We start from the raw sequence: 26,492 nt of genomic DNA, 5'->3' as shown, positions 1-26,492 counted from the left end.
ACCTCGTGCAAATCAAAGATATTATAATCTAGGAAGTATAAAGAAACGTCTAAATAAATGTAACCTCGTGCAAATCAAAGATATTATAATCTAGGAAGTATAAAGAAACATCTAAATAAATGTAACCTCGTGCAAATCAAAGATATTATAATCTAGGAAGTATAAAGAAACGTCTAAATAAATGTAACCTCGTGCAAATCAAAGATATTATAATCTAGGAAGTATAAAGAAACGTCTAAATAAATGTAATCTCGTGCAAATCAAAGATATTATAATCTAGGAAGTATAAAGAAACGTCTAAATAAATGTAACCTCGTGCAAATCAAAGATATTATAATCTAGGAAGTATAAAGAAACGTCTAAATAAATGTAACCTCGTGCAAATCAAAGATATTATAATCTAGGAAGTATAAAGAAACGTCTAAATAAATGTAATCTCATGCAAATCAAAAATATTATAATCTAGGAAGTATAAAGAAACATCTAAATAAATGTAATCTCGTGCAAATGAAAGATATTATAATCTAGGAAGTATAAAGAAACATCTAAATAAATGTAACCTCGTGCAAATCAAAGATATTATAATCTAGGACGTATAAAGAAACGTCTAAATAAATGTAACCTCGTGCAAATCAAAGATATTATAATCTAGGAAGTATAAAGAAACGTCTAAATAAATGTAACCTCGTGCAAATCAAAGATATTATAATCTAGGAAGTATAAAGAAACGTCTAAATAAATGTAATCTCGTGCAAATCAAAGATATTATAATCTAGGAAATATAAAGAAACGTCTAAATAAATGTAACCTCGTGCAAATCAAAGATATTATAATCTAGGAAGTATAAAGAAACGTCTAAATAAATGTAACCTCGTGCAAATCAAAGATATTATAATCTAGGAAGTATAAAGAAACGTCTAAATAAATGTAACCTCGTGCAAATCAAAGATATTATAATCTAGGAAGTATAAAGAAACGTCTAAATAAATGTAACCTCGTGCAAATCAAAGATATTATAATCTAGGAAGTATAAAGAAACGTCTAAATAAATGTAACCTCGTGCAAATCAAAGATATTATAATCTAGGAAGTATAAAGAAACGTCTAAATAAATGTAACCTCGTGCAAATCAAAGATATTATAATCTAGGAAGTATAAAGAAACGTCTAAATAAATGTAACCTCGTGCAAATCAAAGATATTATAATCTAGGAAGTATAAAGAAACGTCTAAATAAATGTAACCTCGTGCAAATCAAAGATATTATAATCTAGGAAGTATAAAGAAACGTCTAAATAAATGTAACCTCGTGACAATCAAAGATATTATAATCAAGGAAGTATAAAGAAACGTCTAAATAAATGTAATCTCGTGCAAATCAAAGATATTATAATCTAGGAAGTATAAAGAAACGTCTAAATAAATGTAACCTCGTGCAAATCAAAGATATTATAATCTAGGAAGTATAAAGAAACGTCTAAATAAATGTAACCTCGTGCAAATCAAAGATATTATAATCTAGGAAGTATAAAGAAACGTCTAAATAAATGTAATCTCGTGCAAATCAAAGATATTATAATCTAGGAAGTATAAAGAAACGTCTAAATAAATGTAATCTCGTGCAAATCAAAGATATTATAATCTAGGAAGTATAAAGAAACGTCTAAATAAATGTAATCTCGTGCAAATCAAAGATATTATAATCTAGGAAGTATAAAGAAACGTCTAAATAAATGTAACCTCGTGCAAATCAAAGATATTATAATCTAGGAAGTATAAAGAAACGTCTAAATAAATGTAATCTCGTGCAAATCAAAGATATTATAATCTAGGAAGTATAAAGAAACGTCTAAATAAATGTAACCTCGTGCAAATCAAAGATATTATAATCTAGGAAGTATAAAGAAACGTCTAAATAAATGTAACCTCGTGCAAATCAAAGATATTATAATCTAGGAAGTATAAAGAAACGTCTAAATAAATGTAATCTCGTGCAAATCAAAGATATTATAATCTAGGAAGTATAAAGAAACGTCTAAATAAATGTAACCTCGTGCAAATCAAAGATATTATAATCTAGGAAGTATAAAGAAACGTCTAAATAAATGTAATCTCGTGCAAATCAAAGATATTATAATCTAGGAAGTATAAAGAAACGTCTAAATAAATGTAACCTCGTGCAAATCAAAGATATTATAATCTAGGAAGTATAAAGAAACGTCTAAATAAATGTAATCTCGTGCAAATCAAAGATATTATAATCTAGGAAGTATAAAGAAACGTCTAAATAAATGTAACCTCGTGCAAATCAAAGATATTATAATCTAGGAAGTATAAAGAAACGTCTAAATAAATGTAATCTCGTGCAAATCAAAGATATTATAATCTAGGAAGTATAAAGAAACGTCTAAATAAATGTAACCTCGTGCAAATCAAAGATATTATAATCTAGGAAGTATAAAGAAACGTCTAAATAAATGTAATCTCGTGCAAATCAAAGATATTATAATCTAGGAAGTATAAAGAAACGTCTAAATAAATGTAACCTCGTGCAAATCAAAGATATTATAATCTAGGAAGTATAAAGAAACGTCTAAATAAATGTAACCTCGTGCAAATCAAAGATATTATAATCTAGGAAGTATAAAGAAACGTCTAAATAAATGTAATCTCGTGCAAATCAAAGATATTATAATCTAGAAAGTATAAAGAAACGTCTAAATAAATGTAATCTCGTGCAAATCAAAGATATTATAATCTAGGAAGTATAAAGAAACGTCTAAATAAATGTAATCTCGTGCAAATCAAAGATATTATAATCTAGGAAGTATAAAGGAACGTCTAAATAAATGTAATCTCGTGCAAATCAAAGATATTATAATCTAGGAAGTATAAAGAAACGTCTAAATAAATGTAACCTCGTGCAAATCAAAGATATTATAATCTAGGAAGTATAAAGAAACGTCTAAATAAATGTAACCTCGTGCAAATCAAAGATATTATAATCTAGGAAGTATAAAGAAACGTCTAAATAAATGTAACCTCGTGCAAATCAAAGATATTATAATCTAGGAAGTATAAAGAAACGTCTAAATAAATGTAATCTTGTGCAAATCAAAAATATTATAATCTAGGAAGTATAAAGAAACGTCTAAATAAATGTAATCTCGTGCAAATCAAAGATATTATAATCTAGGAAGTATAAAGAAACGTCTAAATAAATGTAATCTTGTGCAAATCAAAGATATTATAATCTAGGAAGTATAAAGAAACGTCTAAATAAATGTAATCTTGTGCAAATCAAAGATATTATAATCTAGGAAGTATAAAGAAACGTCTAAATAAATGTAATCTTGTGCAAATCAAAAATATTATAATCTAGGAAGTATAAAGAAACGTCTAAATAAATGTAACCTCGTGCAAATCAAAGATATTATAATCTAGGAAGTATAAAGAAACGTCTAAATAAATGTAATCTTGTGCAAATCAAAAATATTATAATCTAGGAAGTATAAAGAAACATCTAAATAAATGTAATCTTGTGCAAATCAAAGATATTATAATCTAGGAAGTATAAAGAAACATCTAAATAAATGTAATCTTGTGCAAATCAAAGATATTATAATCTAGGAAGTATAAAGAAACGTCTAAATAAATGTAATCTTGTGCAAATCAAAGATATTATAATCTAGGAAGTATAAAGAAACGTCTAAATAAATGTAATCTTGTGCAAATCAAAAATATTATAATCTAGGAAGTATAAAGAAACGTCTAAATAAATGTAACCTCGTGCAAATCAAAGATATTATAATCTAGGAAGTATAAAGAAACGTCTAAATAAATGTAATCTTGTGCAAATCAAAAATATTATAATCTAGGAAGTATAAAGAAACGTCTAAATAAATGTAACCTCGTGCAAATCAAAGATATTATAATCTAGGAAGTATAAAGAAACGTCTAAATAAATGTAACCTCGTGCAAATCAAAGATATTATAATCTAGGAAGTATAAAGAAACGTCTAAATAAATGTAATCTTGTGCAAATAAAAAATATTATAATCTAGGAAGTATAAAGAAACGTCTAAATAAATGTAATCTCGTGCAAATCAAAGATATTATAATCTAGGAAGTATAAAGAAACGTCTAAATAAATGTAATCTCATGCAAATCAAAGATATTATAATCTAGGAAGTATAAAGAAACGTCTAAATAGATGTAACCTCGTGCAAATCAAAAATATTATAATCTAGGAAGTATAAAGAAACGTCTAAATAAATGTAATCTCGTGCAAATCAAAGATATTATAATCTAGGAAGTATAAAGAAACGTCTAAATAAATGTAATCTCATGCAAATCAAAGATATTATAATCTAGGAAGTATAAAGAAACGTCTAAATAAATGTAATCTCATGCAAATCAAAGATATTATAATCTAGGAAGTATAAAGAAACGTCTAAATAAATGTAATCTCATGCAAATCAAAGATATTATAATCTAGGAAGTATAAAGAAACGTCTAAATAAATGTAATCTCATGCAAATCAAAGATATTATAATCTAGGAAGTATAAAGAAACGTCTAAATAAATGTAACCTCGTGCAAATCAAAGATATTATAATCCAGGAAGTATAAAGAAACGTCTAAATAAATGTAACCTCGTGCAAATCAAAGATATTATAATCTAGGAAGTATAAAGAAACGTCTAAATAAATGTAACCTCGTGCAAATCAAAGATATTATAATCTAGGAAGTATAAAGAAACGTCTAAATAAATGTAACCTCGTGCAAATCAAAGATATTATAATCTAGGAAGTATAAAGAAACGTCTAAATAAATGTAATCTCGTGCAAATCAAAGATATTATAATCTAGGAAGTATAAAGAAACGTCTAAATAAATGTAACCTCGTGCAAATCAAAGATATTATAATCTAGGAAGTATAAAGAAACGTCTAAATAAATGTAACCTCGTGCAAATAAAGATATTATAATCTAGGAAGTATAAAGAAACGTCTAAATAAATGTAATCTCATGCAAATCAAAGATATTATAATCTAGGAAGTATAAAGAAACGTCTAAATAAATGTAACCTCGTGCAAATCAAAGATATTATAATCTAGGAAGTATAAAGAAACGTCTAAATAAATGTAATCTCATGCAAATCAAAGATATTATAATCTAGGAAGTATAAAGAAACGTCTAAATAAATGTAACCTCGTGCAAATCAAAGATATTATAATCTAGGAAGTATAAAGAAACGTCTAAATAAATGTAATCTCATGCAAATCAAAGATATTATAATCTAGGAAGTATAAAGAAACGTCTAAATAAATGTAACCTCGTGCAAATCAAAGATATTATAATCTAGGAAGTATAAAGAAACGTCTAAATAAATGTAATCTCATGCAAATCAAAGATATTATAATCTAGGAAGTATAAAGAAACGTCTAAATAAATGTAACCTCGTGCAAATCAAAGATATTATAATCTAGGAAGTATAAAGAAACGTCTAAATAAATGTAATCTCATGCAAATCAAAGATATTATAATCTAGGAAGTATAAAGAAACGTCTAAATAAATGTAACCTCGTGCAAATCAAAGATATTATAATCTAGGAAGTATAAAGAAACGTCTAAATAAATGTAATCTCATGCAAATCAAAGATATTATAATCTAGGAAGTATAAAGAAACGTCTAAATAAATGTAACCTCGTGCAAATCAAAGATATTATAATCTAGGAAGTATAAAGAAACGTCTAAATAAATGTAATCTCATGCAAATCAAAGATATTATAATCTAGGAAGTATAAAGAAACGTCTAAATAAATGTAACCTCGTGCAAATCAAAGATATTATAATCTAGGAAGTATAAAGAAACGTCTAAATAAATGTAATCTCATGCAAATCAAAGATATTATAATCTAGGAAGTATAAAGAAACGTCTAAATAAATGTAATCTCGTGCAAATCAAAGATATTATAATCTAGGAAGTATAAAGAAACGTCTAAATAAATGTAACCTCGTGCAAATCAAAGATATTATAATCTAGGAAGTATAAAGAAACGTCTAAATAAATGTAACCTCGTGCAAATCAAAGATATTATAATCTAGGAAGTATAAAGAAACGTCTAAATAAATGTAACCTCGTGCAAATCAAAGATATTATAATCTAGGAAGTATAAAGAAACGTCTAAATAAATGTAATCTCATGCAAATCAAAGATATTATAATCTAGGAAGTATAAAGAAACGTCTAAATAAATGTAACCTTGTGCAAATCAAAGATATTATAATTTAGGAAGTATAAAGAAACGTCTAAATAAATGTAACCTCGTGCAAATCAAAGATATTATAATCTAGGAAGTATAAAGAAACGTCTAAATAAATGTAACCTTGTGCAAATCAAAGATATTATAATCTAGGAAGTATAAAGAAACGTCTAAATAAATGTAACCTCGTGCAAATCAAAGATATTATAATCTAGGAAGTATAAAGAAACGTCTAAATAAATGTAACCTCGTGCAAATCAAAGATATTATAATCTAGGAAGTATAAAGAAACGTCTAAATAAATGTAACCTCGTGCAAATCAAAGATATTATAATCTAGGAAGTATAAAGAAACGTCTAAATAAATGTAACCTTGTGCAAATCAAAGATATTATAATCTAGGAAGTATAAAGAAACGTCTAAATAAATGTAACCTCGTGCAAATCAAAGATATTATAATCTAGGAAGTATAAAGAAACGTCTAAATAAATGTAACCTCGTGCAAATCAAAGATATTATAATCTAGGAAGTATAAAGAAACGTCTAAATAAATGTAACCTCGTGCAAATCAAAGATATTATAATCTAGGAAGTATAAAGAAACGTCTAAATAAATGTAACCTCATCAAGAAGCCCGGCGAAAAAAAAAGCCTTTCTTGGACATACAAAACGCACATGACCGTTTTGCCTTTTATAGAAGACTAGCAGGGGTTACCCGGCATTGCCTGGGTGTTTGGAGGCATGTGTTGTTTTGGGTAAATCAAAACTTCGGGGGGGGTAAAATAAAAAAAGTTTTAGTAGGTTAGTATGAGGATCGAACCCGAACCCTTGAGGTGAAGTTGGAAATTAAAGTGTGAAAAAAAAGAGTGCGACGTTAACCATTGGCCCACCGTGAGATACTAATGGAAACACGTTTGAATTTATTTGATTACTTAGATTTGGCAGGTGCACGTTTTAATGACTTAATGAGGTCAACTTTGACTGCGGGATAGTATTTCATTTACTGCAGCAACGCTTTTTTTATTTTTATTTTTTCCCCAAGATGTTGGGGGGGGGGCAGCTCCCCTTGTCCAAATTGAATAGCAATTGTTTGATATAAGGAAAATATTTCTACATTGATCAAATCTGATTGCTTTCAGACATTTCCAGCGATAGCCGGAAAATGCAGCCAGAATTAGTGTCGCTTTTATTATAGGAAAAAGCTTAATCCACATGCGCCGAGCGACAAATGTTGAATATTTATCTTCCCAAAGTCGAGCAAAATTAATAGACAGGCGAGCTCCGTTGTTAACTCGGAGATATTATGATTTATATGTGATATAAAAAGTTTTAAGAAGTTGCGAGCCGACCGACCGCTTCTCTGAAAGAAGCCTTTCTTGGACATTTTGGATGTTTTGGGCCAATTTTTCGATATTTGTCGTCCAATATGTCGAGTTTTAAAATGATACCGATCTTGTGAAAATCCGTCGCCTCTGTCAAAATTTTTTGTGAGACACAAACACACACACAAACATACACACACATTTTGCCTTTTATATATATATAGATGCTGAGTCGATTGTGCAAAGTTGAATTTACTTAAATTGGCAATTTGAGCATTGGCGGCAAAAAGATAGAAGCTTGGTTTTCAATGCATTAAAGATATCTAGTTATCTAATAGTTTCTTTCGGGTTCCTGCTTTCCCGAATGTACTGACATGCATAAGTTCAAGTGTAATTTAAACAGACATCTTGCTGCTCAGCTCCCCACATAGTACTCCTACCTTCAGATAGTAGTCCCCTACATCAAAATGGCACTGTACCTTGTTTGGAGGAAAAAATGCAATAATAATAAAAAAAAATTAAAACAATAGCTATTTTATCCCCATTGTATCACACACTTAAAAAAAAAAAAACATTTCATGGGTTTGTTGTATATTTTTTAAGTTTTAGCCAGACATACAAAGCTGCAAACATACACACACAGACTTTTGCTCTTTATATAATAGACTAGCACGGCTACCCGATATTGCTTGGGACCATATAAAACAATGAGAAAAGAGATAGAGGAATTTTTTATGTCTATCTATCATTTGCTATCTCGAGCAAAAGAATATTTTCCCTACCCTAGGACGAGTCGAATTTAATTAAAATCTTTCCCATTTATTTAATAGGATTATAATTATTTGTTATTCCCACACAAACAAATAAAACACTTGAGGGTGGAGCATACCATAATAATAACTTCAAGACAATATAGAATAAATATATGTATCTGTTGATTATAAAAAAATATTTTTTGTATATAATGGCTTGAGTAAATTTTAAAATATGATTTTATTATGCCCTAAAGAGAAACATTTATTTCAAACCCGCTCCTGCCATATAAAAGAACCTACTGATATTTTATATATAGGGAATTTATATATATATATATATATATATATATATATATATATATATATATATATGGATGGAACACGTACATCAAATCCGTTGCCAAGGTTGCTGGAAAAATGTTGGGACCTTCTATCAATCCAGTAGATATCTCACTGCTGATGCAATTCTCTACCTGTACTGTAATGGAGTACTGTCTCCAAATCTGGACAAGAGCTGCAAGAAAGACCTTATCCTGCCTTGACAGAGTTCAAAATAGACTTTGTAGCCTAGTAGAAGATGCCCTTTTCTCTTCTCTGCAACCCCTCTCTCATAGAAGAGACATTTCAAGCCTGTCTCTGATTTATCGTTATTTTCATGGCAATTGCTCGTCTGAGCTCCAATCTATGGTCTTGCCCTCGCCAAACTTTCATGAGAAGCGCTTGTCTAGCGGAAACCACTATCAATAATTTCCCTTCCAAATTTCCACTTCTAATGATTACTACGATACTATCCCATTGACTACTGTACACTCTTTACCCGTTATCCTCGAGTGGCCTCTGGGCCTTGATAAGTGGTGACTCCCGTGTAAAAAAGAAAGTCGTGATCATTCTTGTTATTATTATTAAAATAAAATAAATAAAACAAGATTTAAAAATAACAGTAGATAGAAAGGAAAAGAAGTTATGATACACGAGCAGAACTATCTGGCATTGCCTGGCAGAAAAGTGTATCATATCTAAACATGAAAATAAATAAGTAAGTAAAATAAATTTGAGGTATAACTTACCATTACCGAGTTCAAGTCCAGCCAGAGGGTAACCTTTCTTGCTGATGTAAGACAGGATCTTCAGGGCGTCCCAGGGTTCCCAAGAAACAGGGTTTCGGTCAAGCATATTCATGCCGAACATGACATCCCAGCCGACTTTTGAGGCAAACACAAACAGGTCATCGAGTATTTTGCCTACGGATGTTAAAAAAGAAAAAAAATTAGGTTTTATTGTGATACTATCAACATCACTCTGCCCCCCCTCCAAAAATGTGTTAGGAATTGTAAAAAGTAAGAAAGAAAATATATAACACTACAAAAGAAAAAGAAAATCAGTTTATCAGCAGAACACAGGTATAAGAAGTTGTTTACCAGGGCATGAAAATGGAACTTGTAAGATGTGTGTTGAGCAACCAAAAAAAACAAAACAAAAAAAAGTGGTAGTAGGTAGGTAGGTAGGCAGGCTCGAAGCTGTACTGTGAGGGAGGAAAAATAGCGTGAAAAAAAGAGTTGGTAATTAATTTTTGCCCGGATGGAGGATATTGGCACAAAGGCAAAATAAAAAAAAAATTTTTTAAGATAAAGAGAGAGAGTTGGGATCGAACTTGAAAACGGACAGTAATTAGTCATCCTCACTAACCATTATGCCAAATAGGACAGTGAATTTATTGAGTTGGAAATTAAGTTTAGAATCATAGGAGTTGGCACAGAAATGAAAATGGTTTTCAAACCTGGCCTTGGGCCAGTTAAGCTTTCCACTTTCTATCGTGGTATTTATTTGCTTCCCCACGAGGTCGTTTGTAATATGGGAGAAAACCAGCTCCCCACAAAAAGTGGGAATTCTATCAGTGTCCAAGTGAATAGCAATTGCTTTATATAAAGAGGTTTCTCCACATTGATCAAAGTGAATTGTCTTCTAGACGTCCCGGCCACGAAGGCCGAGAAACGGTTGCCTTTGCTTCGATTTAGTTTTGCTTTATTTCTATGAAAAAGATAAACAAACACACAAAAGGACGGAATAGAGGGAATTTTATAAAAGTCAATCAAAATAAATGTAGAGATGACGTCTGTTCACAAATCGTAGATATTATAATCCAGGAAGTATATAAAAAGTTCTAAAAAATAGCAACCCTCTCGAGTGCCACTCTGAAAAAAGCCTTTCTTTGACATACAAAAACGCACGCAGCCGTTTTTCCTTTTATATATATAGACTAGTCGGGGTGCCCGGCGTTTCCCTGGTGTTTTGGAGGTGTAAAAGAAAAAAAAGTTTTGGTAGGAAGGTAAGCTTGAACTCAAAGCCTTGTGGCAGAGGTGGAAAAGAAAGGGAAAAAAAAGACTGGTATCTTACCAACTCGACCACGAAGGGAGAGGAATGAAAAGCGTGTTAATTTAACAATTAAAAACTTGATAGGTGCGTGAATTTAATGAGGTCAAACATCACAACATAAAGGGAATTAAATGCCGCAATTAAACTTTGCTGCGAGGCAGTTTTTTTGGTTTTGTTTCCCCAACATGTTGGGTTGGGGGAAAAATCAGCTCCCTATAAAAAGGGGACTGTCCAATGTATAGCATTTGTCTGATATAAGATTAAACCATGTCACTTTCTGGACGTCTCTAGCACGAGTGCCAGGGAGTTCTTTTTGCTACGGATTCCGTTTCGCTTTTATACTAAAAAGCCAAAGAAACACGTGTAGACCAAGAAATATTGCGGAAATAGCGTGTAAAAGTCGTTCAAATAAAAGATAGACTCAACCTCCCTTCGTAAATCTTATTATAATCTCGGTACCATATAAAAGATTCTAAGAAACATTAACCGCTCCGAGCGCCCCCCCACCTGAAAAAAGTCTTGTAAAAGTCGTTCAAATAAAAGATAGATGTGACCTCCCTTCGTAACTCATAGATATTATAATTAAGACAGTATATAAAAAGTTTTAAGAATGAGTGACCACCCTGAGCCCCCCACCCCGAAAAAAGCCTTTGCCGGACATACACAAAAATTGCACACTTGCACACAAACACACACATTTTGCCTTTTACATATATAGATGTTGTCAACCTTCACTTGGTATGTCCTGTAATTACCTGATGTCTTTCTAGAAATAATTCTGACTAAAAACATATCGGGGAAACCAATGCCAACAATAGAATCTTTGGATTCATATGATATGATATGATGATGATTAAAACTTCTCACTTTCTCTCTTCTCACCTCCCTCTCCGCCCAGCCCATTCCTCTCTAGCTGACCGTACACGTACACACACACACACACACACACAAAACTTCTTCTCTATACAAAGGACATTAAAAAAGTAATGTCTCCTATTGTATTTTTATTTGGCCCGAATCGATCAGAGAGGATTGCAAATTGAGTTGTTATGATGACTGAGCTTATGCATTCCGGGCCTGAAAGTTTGACAAAAAAAATCAGATAACGCTTTCAGCACTTCTGCATTCTAGCTTTCTTTCGTTTCCACTTTTGGAAGGGCTCAGTTTGGGGCAAGTATAGATAATCATGAAATTTAGGGAACTTTTGCGAAAGTTTATGAAAAATCAAAACAAACACTGTAACACAAGACAAAGCATTAATCACAGGAAAAATTATTGAATTTAATGATTGATTGGCTTTTCTTCATTATTGTAATGAAATATACAGCATAATCACTAATCACGTTGATCATCAATGTTAACGAACATTGAACCTGGTCAGTACTAAATGGGTGACCATTTGGGACTTCCAGGTGCTGTATTTGCTCTCCGCTTATCTCAGCATTGTTTCCAGTCGTCCTGGTCTTCTCCTTGTCACTGGACTCAAACGGTGCCGATTCAGGAGAGGTGTGGTTAGCAATTGTGCAACCCTTGCCTCATAATTACACGTGCAGCTGCTCCTACAGGGAGTATCCTTTGTCTTTCAAGTCTGAACTGACGCATCAATGTAGTGAAATTAGAAAATGAAATATCAGGGAAACCAATGGCGACAATAGAATCTTCGGATTCATATAATGATGATGAGGAGGATTAAAATTGTCTATCTCTCTACCTCTCTCTATCTTTTTCTCTTTTCTGACCAATCCTCTCTTTCTTCTCTGCCTAGCCCATTCCTCTCTTATTGTAGCAAAATTTGAAAATTGAAATATTGAATTTCAAGTGTAACCAATGGTATCTACTGAATTGTCATGTCACAGTAATGAATGGATCTAAAAATTACGAAAAATGAAAATAGTTTTCTAAGACAATTATCAAAAATTGAGTTTTGCAAAAAAAAAAAAAAAGAAAAAAAAAACAGAGTTCGAACCGTAACAAAAGGAAGGTAAAATCTTTGCTAAAAACTAAAAATCTTTGGCTAATTTAGGAAACCTTAAATTCCGCTAATCGTCTCCGAAAACTCTTTTCATTAATAATTCATTTTCTACCTCATCATTTTTCATAATTTTTGGGATATTTTCATTACTGTGTCATAACAATTCAGTAGATACAATTGGTATCACTTCAAATTCAATATTTCACTTTTCGAATTTCGCTATAATAACAAAAAAAGAACCAATGTTTTTTTTTCTTTTTTTTTTTTTCTTCAAAAATTTCCCTTTTTTTGAACAGTTTTCCTAATAAATTCAAATTTTGAAATTGTAACAACAGTTCATTACAAAAGACTGCTTCCATTTCCAGAGAAAATGTTGTGATACTTTCATGTTGTCTGAAATCAAAGAAGTCACAATTAAAATGTTTTATTTAAAAAAATAAAACTTTTTTTACGATTAGAATGGTTTTTTGGTCCTCTGACAAAAGGAGGGTGGACCTGTAAATTCAGTCTTGTCCGTTCGTCTGTCCACACGTTCCTCAATAACCATGTCTTGGAATTTTTTTAAATTTTGCATAAACATTAAACATGATATGAGTAAAAAAGTAACTGAACGGATTTTCCAGGAAAATACTGGTTGCCCCTCTAGGGGTGTCTTTCAGGTTAAAATGGTTAAAATTGACACTTTTGTGCTTATCAAAAAAAATTGATGCCTTGGATTTTTATAAAACTTTCTGAAAACTTGTAACTAACAGATTTCTATATAATTTTGTTTGTCTATACTTCACGATGACTCTTGGGTATAAATCAGGGTCTCTTTTATAGCTAATAAAAACACTCCATTTTTGGGACTATTTTACCATATTTGCACCAAATTTTCTGTGTATGTCTATTTAGTAGTTTTGCATGGTGCTGAACTCAAATTTAAATATGTTTAGGCCTTGGGGACTTTTGGGGCTAACTGGGGGGGGGGGCAAATGATGGACTTAGTCATTTCTTTTATTTACATATGTTAAGGCCTAAAACTGCACCGTTTGTTCATTTTCACCAGGGGCAGGGGCAAATGCTAACCTTAGTCATTGTTTTTATGCCTCATTCACTGTGCACTCACGGGGGACCATGCATGCTTCACTTGTTCATTATACTAGCAGGGTGCCTGGTGTTGCCTAGTTTTAAAATATGCTTAAATATATTTTAATTTATTTTTATCATAGAACTAATTCTCCATTGTTTATTCTATTGTACCCAATATACAGTAGTGATTTCAAAATGGTTGCAATGACAGTAACATGCCAGTCAAGAGTCCAACCTCAACAATCAATCTGGCAGAGACTGAGCTATTTTGCTGACTTTTTAACATTTATTCTTAGTAGTTCTAGAAGGTGAAATTCCCAGGCTCTCTTTGGGTTGGAGTAAGTTTATTGCTGTTTGAGGCGCTCTGATAAAGGAATACTGATAGGAATGGCCAAGCAATTTTTCAAAGATCAAAGAGCTTCTTTCTTTTGGAGCATAGACTTGACTCTCATCGCCTTCTGAATTTGTGTCACATTTTCCTCTGCTAGAAAGGAAATGTCTGGAATTCTGTATTTGTAAAAAGAAAGGAAAACGGTGAAAAAGAAGAAAAGAGGAGGAAAGGAAAGAAGTGAGAAAGGAAACAAAAAAGAAAGAAAAGGAAAGAAGAAGAAATTTAAATATCAGAAAGAATCCTCGTATTGCCAGATAGTTAAGCCATGTTATTCAACAAAAAAAGTAACATAGTTTGATAGGTTTTCCGGCTATCAGACTCCAGCTACGTAAAGAAAACATATCAACAGAAGGTCGGGAAAACGACAAACAAAGATAAGCCAACAAAATAAAGATTGAGACGGACATGACATATCTGACAGCTGAAAAACTAGTCCAAGACCATGGTAAGTAGTAGAATTTTGTTTTCAAACATGTGGTGAATTTTTTTCGATCAGACACATGAGGTTACATTTTCATAAACAAACAAAACGTTAAACAAAAGGGAACACCTTGTCTTTTCACACCGACTTTCTTTTCATATATGTGTGTAGCTGTTGATCCCCCTGTAGTTGTTATCTTCTGTTAACTCAAGACCAATAAAACTTATGTATGGAACACAATGGAGATCTGTTGGCGTTTTCAAAGGTTTTATTGGGGAGAGAAGTTCGTCCAGAAGGAGAGAGACCAAAATTAATTCTTTATAAAAGAAATGTATGGAACTCAATAGAGACTTGTTGAGATTTTCAAAAGTATTATTGAGAAGAGAAGTTTGTCAACGAGGGAAGAGACAAAAAATAATTTCTTCTATGTTTATAAAAGGGCAAAATGTGTATGTGTGTGTGTGTGTGTGTATCTCACAAAACCTTCCGACAGATGCATCAGAACGTGACGAAACCAGTATTGTTTTAAACCTCGACCCCTTAGACGACAAATATCGAAACATTGTCCAAAAGCATTCATTCCTTCACCCTCAACTGGGCACTATTGTACAAAGAGGGGTCACTTTTTCACCGACATTTTTACAAAGTCATCATAATGACTTAATTTGAATGGCAGTGAAGTCGTATGTCATGGTGGGCATGGGAGTTAAACAGTTTGCTTTGTTTCACCTTCTTTTCCTCCTTTGCGTTACAGGTTCCAGCCTGCCTGCCTGCTCCTTTTTTTTCTTATTTCAATGCAATTTTTTTCCTTTTATTACAAAAACTGAATTATGTTACCTTTCGCTTAAACTTTTTTTTCACACCTCTCTCTACCCGGGCTGCGTCTATTTTCTTTCTGACTGTATTTTTTTTTTTTTCTTACTACACCACCTCTCCACACACCCACACACCGGGCAACGAAAATTTGTGTCTTGGAACAAAGAAAACGCTGCTAAAGTGTTACTTCTGGTCAGTTCTGGCATACGGATGTCAGTCTTGGACAATCGACAAAGCAATGAGTGGATGTTTGGAGGCAGCTGATATGTGGTTCTATCGATGAATGCTCAGCATTTCTTGGACAGAGAGAGTGTCAAATGCTGAAGTCCTAAGAAGAATGAAGGCCGATCGCTTGCTGATGCGGACCATCAAGGAAAGGGCATCGAACGGCACATCTTGGAGAATGAAGCTGACAGAAAGAGATCCAGCAAAGGATGAGGGTATTAGACTGGATGTGCATGCCAATTTTAAAAATTTCATACGAATATATTTGGTGTGATTGGAAGTATTCTTATGTAGGTTTTGTATTGGAATGCACCTGATAAGTATCTAAAATCAATAACTGAAAAAGAAGGAAGTTCGATTTTGAATAAAGTCAACACTGTTAGACAGCCTAACATCACAAATGCATTTGAAAAGTCTTATCAACGCACAAGCCGAAAGGCTTAGTCTATAAAAATCAATTGTAGATTCTTTTAGAAGACAGGGGTGCATTCAAAATGAATGTTTCTTTTTAGAGCACAACTAAACCATAATACTTGACTTTTGTAAGTTTAACTAATTCAAGTGACTATGTAAAAATAATTTCCAAAAAAATCAACACTTGGTTCTTTAATAAGACAGGGGCGCATTTGAAATGAATGTTTCCGTCTAGAGCACAATCGAACCATGATACTTGACTTTTGCATTAAGTGAAGCCATTATTTACAGCAGTACCATCGGACTCTGAAAACAAGCAATGGACCGAAGCCTATAGATAAAATGCTAACCATGATTTCATCTTCGGCTTGAACATGCTGCGACACAAGATGAAGAAGATACAAACAATGCACTGTTTCACAAATAGATTTTAATACTGAAAACAGACTCTTGTATAATTTTATTCCATTCGTGCTTTCTATATACTCTATTTATTCAAAAGGAAGCAACATTCATGAGGGCATCTCATTTGCATAATACATTAAAGAGTATCTGTTTCAATAATTAGCTCCAAGTTTTTAATGGAAATTAATTTGAAGTAATTAATTTGAAGTTTTTAATGGAAATTAATTTGAAGTAATTAATTTGAAGTAATTGATCTGTGCCTAAATCAAGACGCGGATTCCATGAACAAAGCTTCTTTCTTAGAACTGCACGCCTGTGGAACACTGTTCCGTCTGCCTGCTTCCCTCCGGACTACAACTTGGATGTCTTCAAGTCTAATGTTAACAAATTCCTAATGAACCGCCCCCTTAAGTAAACACTCCATCAAATCTCCACACTAACGTAATGTACTTGCAATAACCCTTATCCCTGAGTGGCTTCCGGGCCTTGATAAGTGGTGATCACTGTGTAAAAAAAAAAAAAAAAAAAAAAATCTATTTAGAAATATTATATAAAGTTGATTTATTTCATTTATTTTTAATCTCATTTTCATTAAATTTATTTTTAATTATTAGTATGACCAACCTGAGCTGCATTCCAAAACGGACGTAAGTTTTCATTTAACCCATGAGTTATTTCCCTTTAAGCTATGAGATTTTATTTCCCTCTTTGAATTTCATAGATGAAGTTGACTATGTTTTATGCTACAAAAATTCAAAATATGGTCAACTTTAAAGAAAAACTTAACAAATTAGGATATTTGGTGTATTTTAAATGGTATGTGACTAAACCCTTCACCTGACAGCATGCTTTTTTTGACCTACCAACACTGGGTATGTACAGCAAGTATAATTAAAAGTCAAGAAGAAGAAAAAGAATAAAGTGAATATGTCTTACTTGTGATATTAAAAGGTTTCAAATCTGCATGTTTTCTGTGACTGTAGTTCAATTTGGCTGGCATCTCTTCAAAGTAGAGAAAATCTTGAAGCGTCCCACCAATGCGCAGATACACGGGGTTCAAATGTTTGGCCAGGCTTAGCACCTTGGACGAACTGGAAAAAACAAATAAAAAAATGTGTAATTTTTTTTTCTTGGCCGCCCTAACCGTCAAAAAAATTCACTGTTATTGCGATACTATCAACGTTCCCTATGAAATTCATATTATCGCATTTTTTTTGTTTTCATATATTCATGCGGTGTTGTGTTTGCTAGTTAGCCAATCAGATTCTTTGTTATTCTCTCCCCCATTTGTTGCCGACAATGATCACACATTTATCACACAGCGGTTCACCTGACATGCAATTCACCTCTTTCTTTGTTCGTTTTTGGAAGAAATGAGCCATAATTTTCTTTGTGTGCAATAAGGTGATTTAGTTTAATTCTGAATGTGTTCAGATATATTGAAGTAAATACTGAAAATAGATCCATAAAATTTTATGTAGATGTGGAATTATAATATATATATATATATATATATATATATATATATATATATATATATATATATAACTGAAAAATTGGGATTAAATTCAGTAAATTAAGAAAATTACAATAAATTTTTTATTCAACAAAAATTTTGAAATTTTTTCTTTAATATATGGATTTTCATTTGTTTTCTCATCTCATCAGAGAAAATGTTTTTTAGCAAAATAATATTCATAGATAGCTGAAAATTTTTGCTCCAAAACTGATTAAAATGTTTGCCTCATGTCTGAATACGCGTTATGTATAAATTTCAAAATCGGCTGAGTAGTTCGCTAGACACATCAAATGTCAAATCTTTTGAACTTTGACCCCTTGGCAGCTACAGTTTTCGACCCAAACCAATTAAAACGCTTTCCCTATCTCTGAATACCCATTATGTAAAATTTCAAATGTTTAGACAAGAAATTGTCTGAATAATTTGGTAGAGACCGTAGAGGTCAAATTTTTTTAAACTTCGAACCCAATTTTGACCCCTTAACATTTATTGTTTTAGGATCAAATCAAATTAAAAAGTTTGACCCATGTCCAAGAAACCTACATCTAAAATTTCAAGTATTTAGACTCCAAATTGGCGGAGGAGTTTGGTAGAGTTTACAAAAGTCAAATCGTTGAACTTTGACCCTTTGACAGCCAAATTTCTGGACGAAAACTGATTAAAAAGATTTTCCCAAATCTCAATACCCATTATGTCAAATCTCGAATCTCTAGATGCACATCCATTCAGCATAATATTAATGTAGAAGTTCGTCAGAGGTCAATCCTTGGATCTCTATTATTCCAGATCTTCATAAACAACTGTCAATTCTGTATGGATTATTATGTTGTACACAATATATAATAATAATTTCAAAATTAAAAAAAAAAACAATTTTACCTTGGGTGCCATCAGCTAGAATTGAAACCAAAATATTTATCGCTCCAGCCTTGGTTGTTACCATTTGAGGTACCAGCAGATAGATAGATAAAGTTAAACATTAAGTGACTTCAAGCTATGAATATATATTTTCACATGTGTAGAAGTAACAGGCTTAGTTGACTTATTCCTCCTATTGTCAACTTCTTTTTTTTCAAATTTTGACCCCTTAGCACTATTTTCACTGGTTAAAAAACCAAATCAAAATTATTCCATGTGTTCAAATTCCCTGGAACATTTTGATCCTAAATGCTACGCAATAATGCATAATGTAGAAAATATGCATAAAGAGAATTGAGCGTAATAGTTGAATGAAACTAATCACCCAATAAGAAACCATAAAAAAAATGAATAATTAATTAATGAGTGTTTGCTTTTCAAAGGAATATGCAAATTAGTTAACTTTCATGAAGTCGCTTGCAGATCTGTAGCAGCCAACGCTTGCTACATCACAGGCAGAAGCTAATTCTCATGATTCGAAATCCATTTCCTCTTGGCTTGTCCAATCACAAGCCAGCACTCTATCTCTGTGACAGAAATCTGAAACTCTCAACTCTTTTTCTCGCTGCTCTGCCAAGCAGAACACATCGCCGAGAGGCTTCGGCCCTCGCCTGAATGTGAGTACTACAAGCTAACATGGCGACCCTTCAAACTTACATTTATTTTCACGTGCTGTACCCTAACGGATGTTCTTTATCATGCTAAGGAACATACACCGACACACACACTCTTTCTTACCACGAGACACTAAACCTTTGCCCTGTCTCTACCATCGGACGCACGCTCCTACATACGTAAACACACTGAGGTCTTTGCCCTTTCTTTCTCTTTTAACCGGCTTCCTTCGTACCGACCGCTACTACCTATAAACACGTGTGGACTGAGCTGTTCTCTCTTCAACAAGCTGTAACATGATCGACTTGAGAGAATGATTTGCTCTCTAGTGGAGTGGTTGAGACTCCCCTGACACCTGACAAAGACCGGGTAAATATGCTAGGATTGTCTAATTGAATCCTAGACAATGGCAGATATACAAAAATACTTGAATTAAAATATATAGCTATATATTTCTTTTATTGTTAAAGCCAGATACATATTTTATTGTTAAAAAACAAATTAGAGGAAATGTTAGAATAAGGGACAATGACGTTAGTCTGACCTGGAGAAGCCCGGCCCAGGTGTCCTGGGTTCTAAGCAAGGAAATTGACAAAGGTTGACCTCCCAGGTCGTGTGAAGATGATGTTATTTTGGTCTCAGATTGCAAAACTCTAGACTATTGCTGAACTGCACACACGCAATTTGGGTCTGGAATTCCCTGGGAAGCATATCGCTGATTGGTTGGGTGAATCACCAAACCCCAACCTGTGACCTTATTATAAAAGCCAATACACACTTGAAAACAGAGATTTTGCGCCGAAATCTCAGAGGAACCAGCTCCTGATGTTTGACGACCCCCCTCTCTCCGCCATTCTGACTAGTAATCCAGTCATGAAAGAGAGAGATTTGTGAACTTAAAATGTGTTAGTAACTGAACATTGTATATATGTAAAAAAAATCTGTAATTTTTGTGAAATTAATTTTTAGTAGATAGAAAACCCTGATTTTCTGTCTTTCTTTCGGCGCATGCAAGCTTTGCTTTTTGCTTCCAGCAGAATTCTACACAGAGGCGTTGAGAATTAATGTGGAGGTCTCCCAGACGTCTAGACATCACGCGCCATCGTTTCCGAAGGAAGTCAGAGGTCAGTTGCTTGACCTGAGCATGGAAATCTGGCCACAAGCTGGCAATATATTAAATCTATCTTTACACGAGAACACTTCAACCTAGTAATCCGTTTCTCTCTTGTACACGCTACTAACGAAGATAACAAATAAGGCTGTTTATTAATATAGAATCAAACTCCATTGAGTTGAGATGACAGCAGTAGTCCCAAGATCTTACAGAGAGGCAGAGGGGGTCTGAGGTGACACCAATCCGAGACTTCTTGTGGATTTTGTAGCAGCTGAAACTTGCTACAATCACAGGCAGGAGCTAATTCTCACAACTGAAGATTTTAAATCCATTTTCTCCCTGCCTTATCCAATCACAAGCCAGCTCTCAATCATGTGACCGAGTAAAAGGCGAAATCACAAACCTTTCTCTCTCTTTCCTCCTGGCTTCAGCTGGCAGCAGACATTAGCCTGGGGCTTTGGCCCCAGGCCGAACATGAGTACAAGCTATCAGTGGCTCTCTCCAAACTCACACTTGCTTCCACGTGCACTCTACACACATACTCTTTCTTACCACGAGACACTAACCTTCTGTCCCATCTCTACTATTGGACGCACGCTCCTACATATGTAATTACAATGAAGACTTTGCTCTTTCTTTCTCCTTTAACCGGCCTCCTTACCGGCCTCCTTTGTCCCACTACTAGCTATAAACACGTGTAAACAGAACTGTTCTCTCCTTAACAAGCCGGCAATATATTAATTCTATCTTTACACAAGAACACTTCAAACTACTAACACGTTTCTCTCTTGTACACGCTACTAACGAAGATAACAAATAAGCTTGTTTATTAATATAGACTGAAACTCTATTGTGTTGCCCCTTATTCTATTAATCCATGACTTGTAATGTTGTAAGGGAACCAACACGTTGTACGCAGTCCACACCGCAAAGCAGATAAAGAATAGAAAAGAACTTCAACTGCTTTTTCATTTGTAACGACATTTATTTTCTCATTGTTATGACCATGACATCACCCACATGATCTCAGACGTTATTTATGCCTCTCACGTGATCTCTAACGTTATTAACGCCTCTCATGTGATCTTCAACGTTATTCACGCCTCTCACGTGATCTCAAACGTTATCCCCGTCTCTAACGTGATCTCCTTTTTAAAGTCTTCGTTTCTCCCTACCAGTGAGATTGAGTGTAATAAGAAGTTCATTTTACTAATTGTTAAACAGAAAAAGTAGGCTTTTAATATCAATGCCAGTACGACAAAAAACTAAACTATACAGGTGTGTAGATAGATAAACACACACACACACATGACTTTATATATAGATTTTCTCTAACTCTTGAAATAGATTATATTTATCTATCTCATGTAATCTATCATTTGATAATATGTTGGGTGTCTATTGTACCTAGACAGAAAGGTCAGCAGTATTTTTAATTGGAGACTTAGATCAGGCTTGGTTGGTGTACGTTTTTGTTATAGAAGCCCATAGGTAGGTGGGTGGGTTGAATTGGTAGTTGGTTTAATTATCACATTGTGTCATTACTTTGTTGATAAACATCCTAATTTTGGGAGAAGAGGGAGGCATGAAGTAGGAGGAGGAGGAAACTCTAGCCAATTGCTGGTGTTGATTGTTGTTGGTGGCGGTGGTGGTGGAGTTACTGGTGGTGGTGGTGGTGGTTGATGATAATCATTCATGATGATTTTGTTGCACTGGTTTCTACTCCCCCCCCCATATTTTTCTATTCTTAGCGCTTGTTGACAGATTTTTTAAAAAATATCTGGTGTTAAGAAAAAAACAAAAACTTACTTGTTAAGTCGAAAATAGTAATGTATCCAAAACTGACGAAAATTCACAGAGTAGAATATTATCTATAGTTAAAAGTAACTTTTACGGAAAATAGAGGGAAAATTGCATTTTCCCTCTATGTAAACACCGTGAAGATTGCGAATACAGGGGACGTGAATACTTTTTTTATATAAACTTACAAAAACATAATTGAAACCATTGTTTCTGTTTGTTTTTTAAAGAAATTTTTAATATTTATGGAAATAAATTTTATTTAATTAAAATAATTTACTGTTTTTGCTGTTTGTATAGATATATATATATTTTTTTTTTTTGCTAAACTGACTTATCTCCCCTTTTTTTGTTAAACTGACTTATCTCCATTTTCGTCACTTTAATGGCTGACATACTGTTTTAGACCATAGCGATAGACTTTTTACTAAGAACACAATAGCGGTTGTTCTATTCGATGTATTTTTGGATATGTTACTATTTTCGACATGACAATTAATTAAGTACTGTTATTTTTGCTTAAAACCATATATTTAAAAAAAATCGATCTGTCGACTATTTTAACAAGCACAGAATTATTTCTAGTCAGATGAGTTTTATTCAATTTTTTATGGGATATTTTCGTTTATTAAATTGTTAGGTGAGAGCACAGTATACTTTTAAAAACGTCACCTTCTCGCAATGTTAACATATGAACATCAGCATCAATAAGGGTTTTATTACTCAATGAGGAACCTCTCCCCGGACTTTAGCCATCTATCTCTATCCCGACCTATCTGCTGACATGTGGGACCCATGTGCTTTATCAGATCGTCCCTCCATCTCGTTCTTGTTCTTCCCTTTGGCCTTTTATGTTTATGAGGTGTCCATTCCGTTGTCCTGATGGACCATCTGTTGTCTGGCTACGTCATGGCAACATGTTGAAAATCGGCTTCTAAATAATTATGTCGTTTTTTTCCCCCCCTTGGCTTTTGGGCCAAGATTACAGTGTAAAACGTTGTGAAATGATTAAGTAGGTTTAACCCCATAGAGTGAATGTGGTATTGTGGTAAATGTTGCCAGCCAAGAGTAATCTTCCAGGGGACAAAAGTGGATGGTCACATTCAATGCTGCCAAGACTAAACTGGTTTCATTCAATAATTACAAGAAATCTTCTCTGCCACCAATAGCAATGGCCAGTGACTCTTTATCTGAGAGTACATCTTTCAAGCTGCTTGGCCTAACGTTCACAGGAAACATGAGTTGGAACAATTACATTGAAAGCATTGCCAGGGCCGCTGTGAAGAAGGTAAGCTCTCTCTACCATGCTAGAAAACTACTAACACTGGAAAGTATACTGTACCTCTATAAGGCCACGATTCGCCGATGTATGGAGTATTACTGTCACATTTGGGCTGGTGCATCTGCCACTAGTGTCTCACTCCTAGACAAGGTTCAAAAGAGAATCGGCAATCTGATAGGCCCTGAACTGGCATCTAAGCTTCAGCCTCTGTCCCATCGACGAAATGTTGCATCCCTCTGCCTGTTCTACAAGTATTTTAATGGTGAATGCTCTGGCGAACTGCAGACACTTGTGCCCCACGACATAGACACCCTCGACAAACCCGACAGGCAGCTAAATCCCACCCCTACACAGTAAAGATCCCTAGATGTAAAAGATCTTTCTACTCCAGTAGTTTCTTCCCCAGAACCGCTAAACTCTGGAATTCCATTCCAGGTCTCTGCTTCCCCAACTGTACTGACATGCAGAAATTCAAGTGTAATGTGAACCGACATATTGCTACCCAAATCCCAACATAGTACCCCAGTAGTTGTTGCCCCTGATAGTAGCCCCCTACACCAAAGTGGCAATGTGCCTTGTTTGGGGTGAAAATGTAATTAAAAAAAAAAAAAGTTCCAAATTACCAAAGTTACAAAGACCCTCACCCTCACCCTCACTCTCCCCAGACTTTTTGTAGGGCCTTGTGCCTAAGTTTGTTTTTGTTTGTGAAATTTTACTTTTAATTGTTAAAAAATTGATTGTAATTGTTTTTAAAACCGGAATAAAATATATAAACAAGATCACAGTGTAGTATCTGTTCTGATGCTTTACTTAAGTTAATTGGTCCTTGGTCAATGTAGGGGAAGCCCTTCATAACGAAACAATTACTATTTATTTGGATATTGCCAGAGTGCCCCCTATTTGGAGGAGCTGGTACTCCCACCCATATTAAAAAAACGACCTTGTGTCGAATTTGCTTTCATTAAGAAGCAAATGAATACCATCTGTTCTGATGCTACAATTCACCTTTTCTGTCCTCGGTCAGTGTAGGAGAAATCCTTCATGACTGAGACAATTTTTTTTTTTTTTTCCTATCCAGAGTGCCCCTTTTTTTTGGGAGCTGGATTTTTCCCCACATTAAAAACTGACCTTGTGTCTAACTCTGCCCTCGTGGGGAGGCAGGTAAAAAGGAATAATAATGTCATTATGTCAGCAAGTTCGGTATCCTGCGTAAGTAGTAAGGATAGTAATACTCTCAACGATAGACGGAGGAGGAGGGGAGGAGTGTTGCTAGGATGTAGGTGGGTTTGCAGATGTGTTTTTGTCATAGATGCCTGGGAGGGGGAGTTAAGTGGCTACTTTTTGGGGTTTTAACGGTTTGATTCATTATCACAGATTTCTTCGTTGACCAATGTCAAAATTCTGGGATGAGCTGAAGGAGAGCAGAAACAAAATTTCAGCCTATTTTCCGGTGTTAAAACCAATGAGAAGAATGAAAAAAACGTTCTCACAATAATGCTTCCCATTTTCATATTCCGCCCGAATGGATCAGAGAGATTTGCAAATTGCATTACTATTTCCTTTTTTTACATAGGCATCACCACTTATCAAGGCCAACAGGCCACTCGAGGATAAGGGCTAAAGGGTGTACAGTAGTAATTGGACAATATAGTAACCGTTAGTAATGGTTGGCTGGTTGGTTGTTTTTGTTTTACGGCATATCAACCGTTTTCAGGTTATTTAATGCCGAATCCAGTGATTTTGAAGAAACATTTTTTAATAGAATATATTTGTTTGTTTTTTTTTCAAGTCAGTTTCTATTGAACCCATAGTTGGGACCCTAAAAGGTACTACCACTCCGGGTCAGAATGGACCTGGGAGCAATGGCAATTGAAGGGTGGCTGAACACTCCCCAAAGCCCGCAAGCTGGGGCTTCACCATCGGATATAGTTTAAGGTCATATCCAGGACCGTTAGTAATGGAGATTCGGTAAATTTGTTAACTTATATGGAACGGCTCATCAAAAACTTGTTTACGTTAGACTTGAACGCAACCATATTGTAGTCAGCTGGAAAGCAGGAAAATGGAAGACAATTCCATAGGCGTGCAGTTCTAAGAAAGAAGCTTTGTTCATGGAACCTACGTTTAGGTTTAGGCACAGATAAAGAGTGGGGGAAATTAGTGATAGTGTTTTCTGCTAGACGGATGTTTCTTGTGAAAGTTTGGCGATTACTATGATTACTGAATTTCTTTACGCATTCATGACCTGAACGTTTCATCTCTCTGTTGCAGATATTGACGGTGTGAGACTCTAAGAAAGCAACGCCTGTCATCGACGTGCATCAGAATTGGAACTGGTAACTATATTGGAATCAGGAATTTAGAGCAAAATTGGTAATTGTATTAGAATTTATAGAATTTAGAGCAAAATTGGTAATTGTATTAGAATTTATAGAATTTAGAGCAAAATTGGTAATTGTATTAGAATTAGAGAAAAATATTAGAATTACCCCATCATTAATATGGCTTCGTTGCTGGGTCCAAATCTTCCAACCAGCGGTAAGCATAACACCATGCACTGATGAAACACTACCTAGCTAATTTGCATATTCTTTTAAACATTCATTTTAATTAATTCCCTATTCGTTTTTTTTTTTTTTTCAGTTTTCTTATGGGATGATCATCTTTAGTGAACTATTGTTCTCATCTTAAGTGTTCGTTGCACAACATTAGAGCCAATGTAACCGCCAACCTTCTTTAAGTTTATCTTGTTGAACTCAGGGATCTTTATCTTCTTGGACTTAATTTAGTCTCTATGTAATTTTCCCCCCCCGTTTA

At 33.8% G+C, this 26,492-nt stretch overlaps 1 protein-coding gene across 2 annotated transcripts in view; it reads right to left on the bottom strand.

The window, feature by feature from the left end:
• LOC145266926 (heparanase-like) overlaps positions 1-26,492 on the bottom strand; it is a 118,277-nt gene that overhangs the window by 73,927 nt on the left and 17,858 nt on the right. For both annotated transcript variants that reach the window (XM_080122719.1, XM_080122718.1), the window contains exons 2-3: positions 17,364-17,518; positions 9,407-9,580 (exon numbers count right to left, since the gene is read on the bottom strand). In XM_080122719.1, coding sequence (XP_079978845.1) covers positions 9,407-9,580; positions 17,364-17,518 — 329 coding nt within the window. The remainder of the gene's footprint in view (positions 1-9,406; positions 9,581-17,363; positions 17,519-26,492) is intronic.

This window comes from Euprymna scolopes, chromosome 42 (assembly GCF_053919585.1).
Source record: "Euprymna scolopes isolate OS-2025 chromosome 42, ASM5391958v1, whole genome shotgun sequence".
Classification (NCBI taxonomy): Eukaryota; Metazoa; Mollusca; class Cephalopoda; order Sepiida; family Sepiolidae; genus Euprymna; species Euprymna scolopes.
This window is presented reverse-complemented; position numbering and strand designations above follow the sequence as displayed.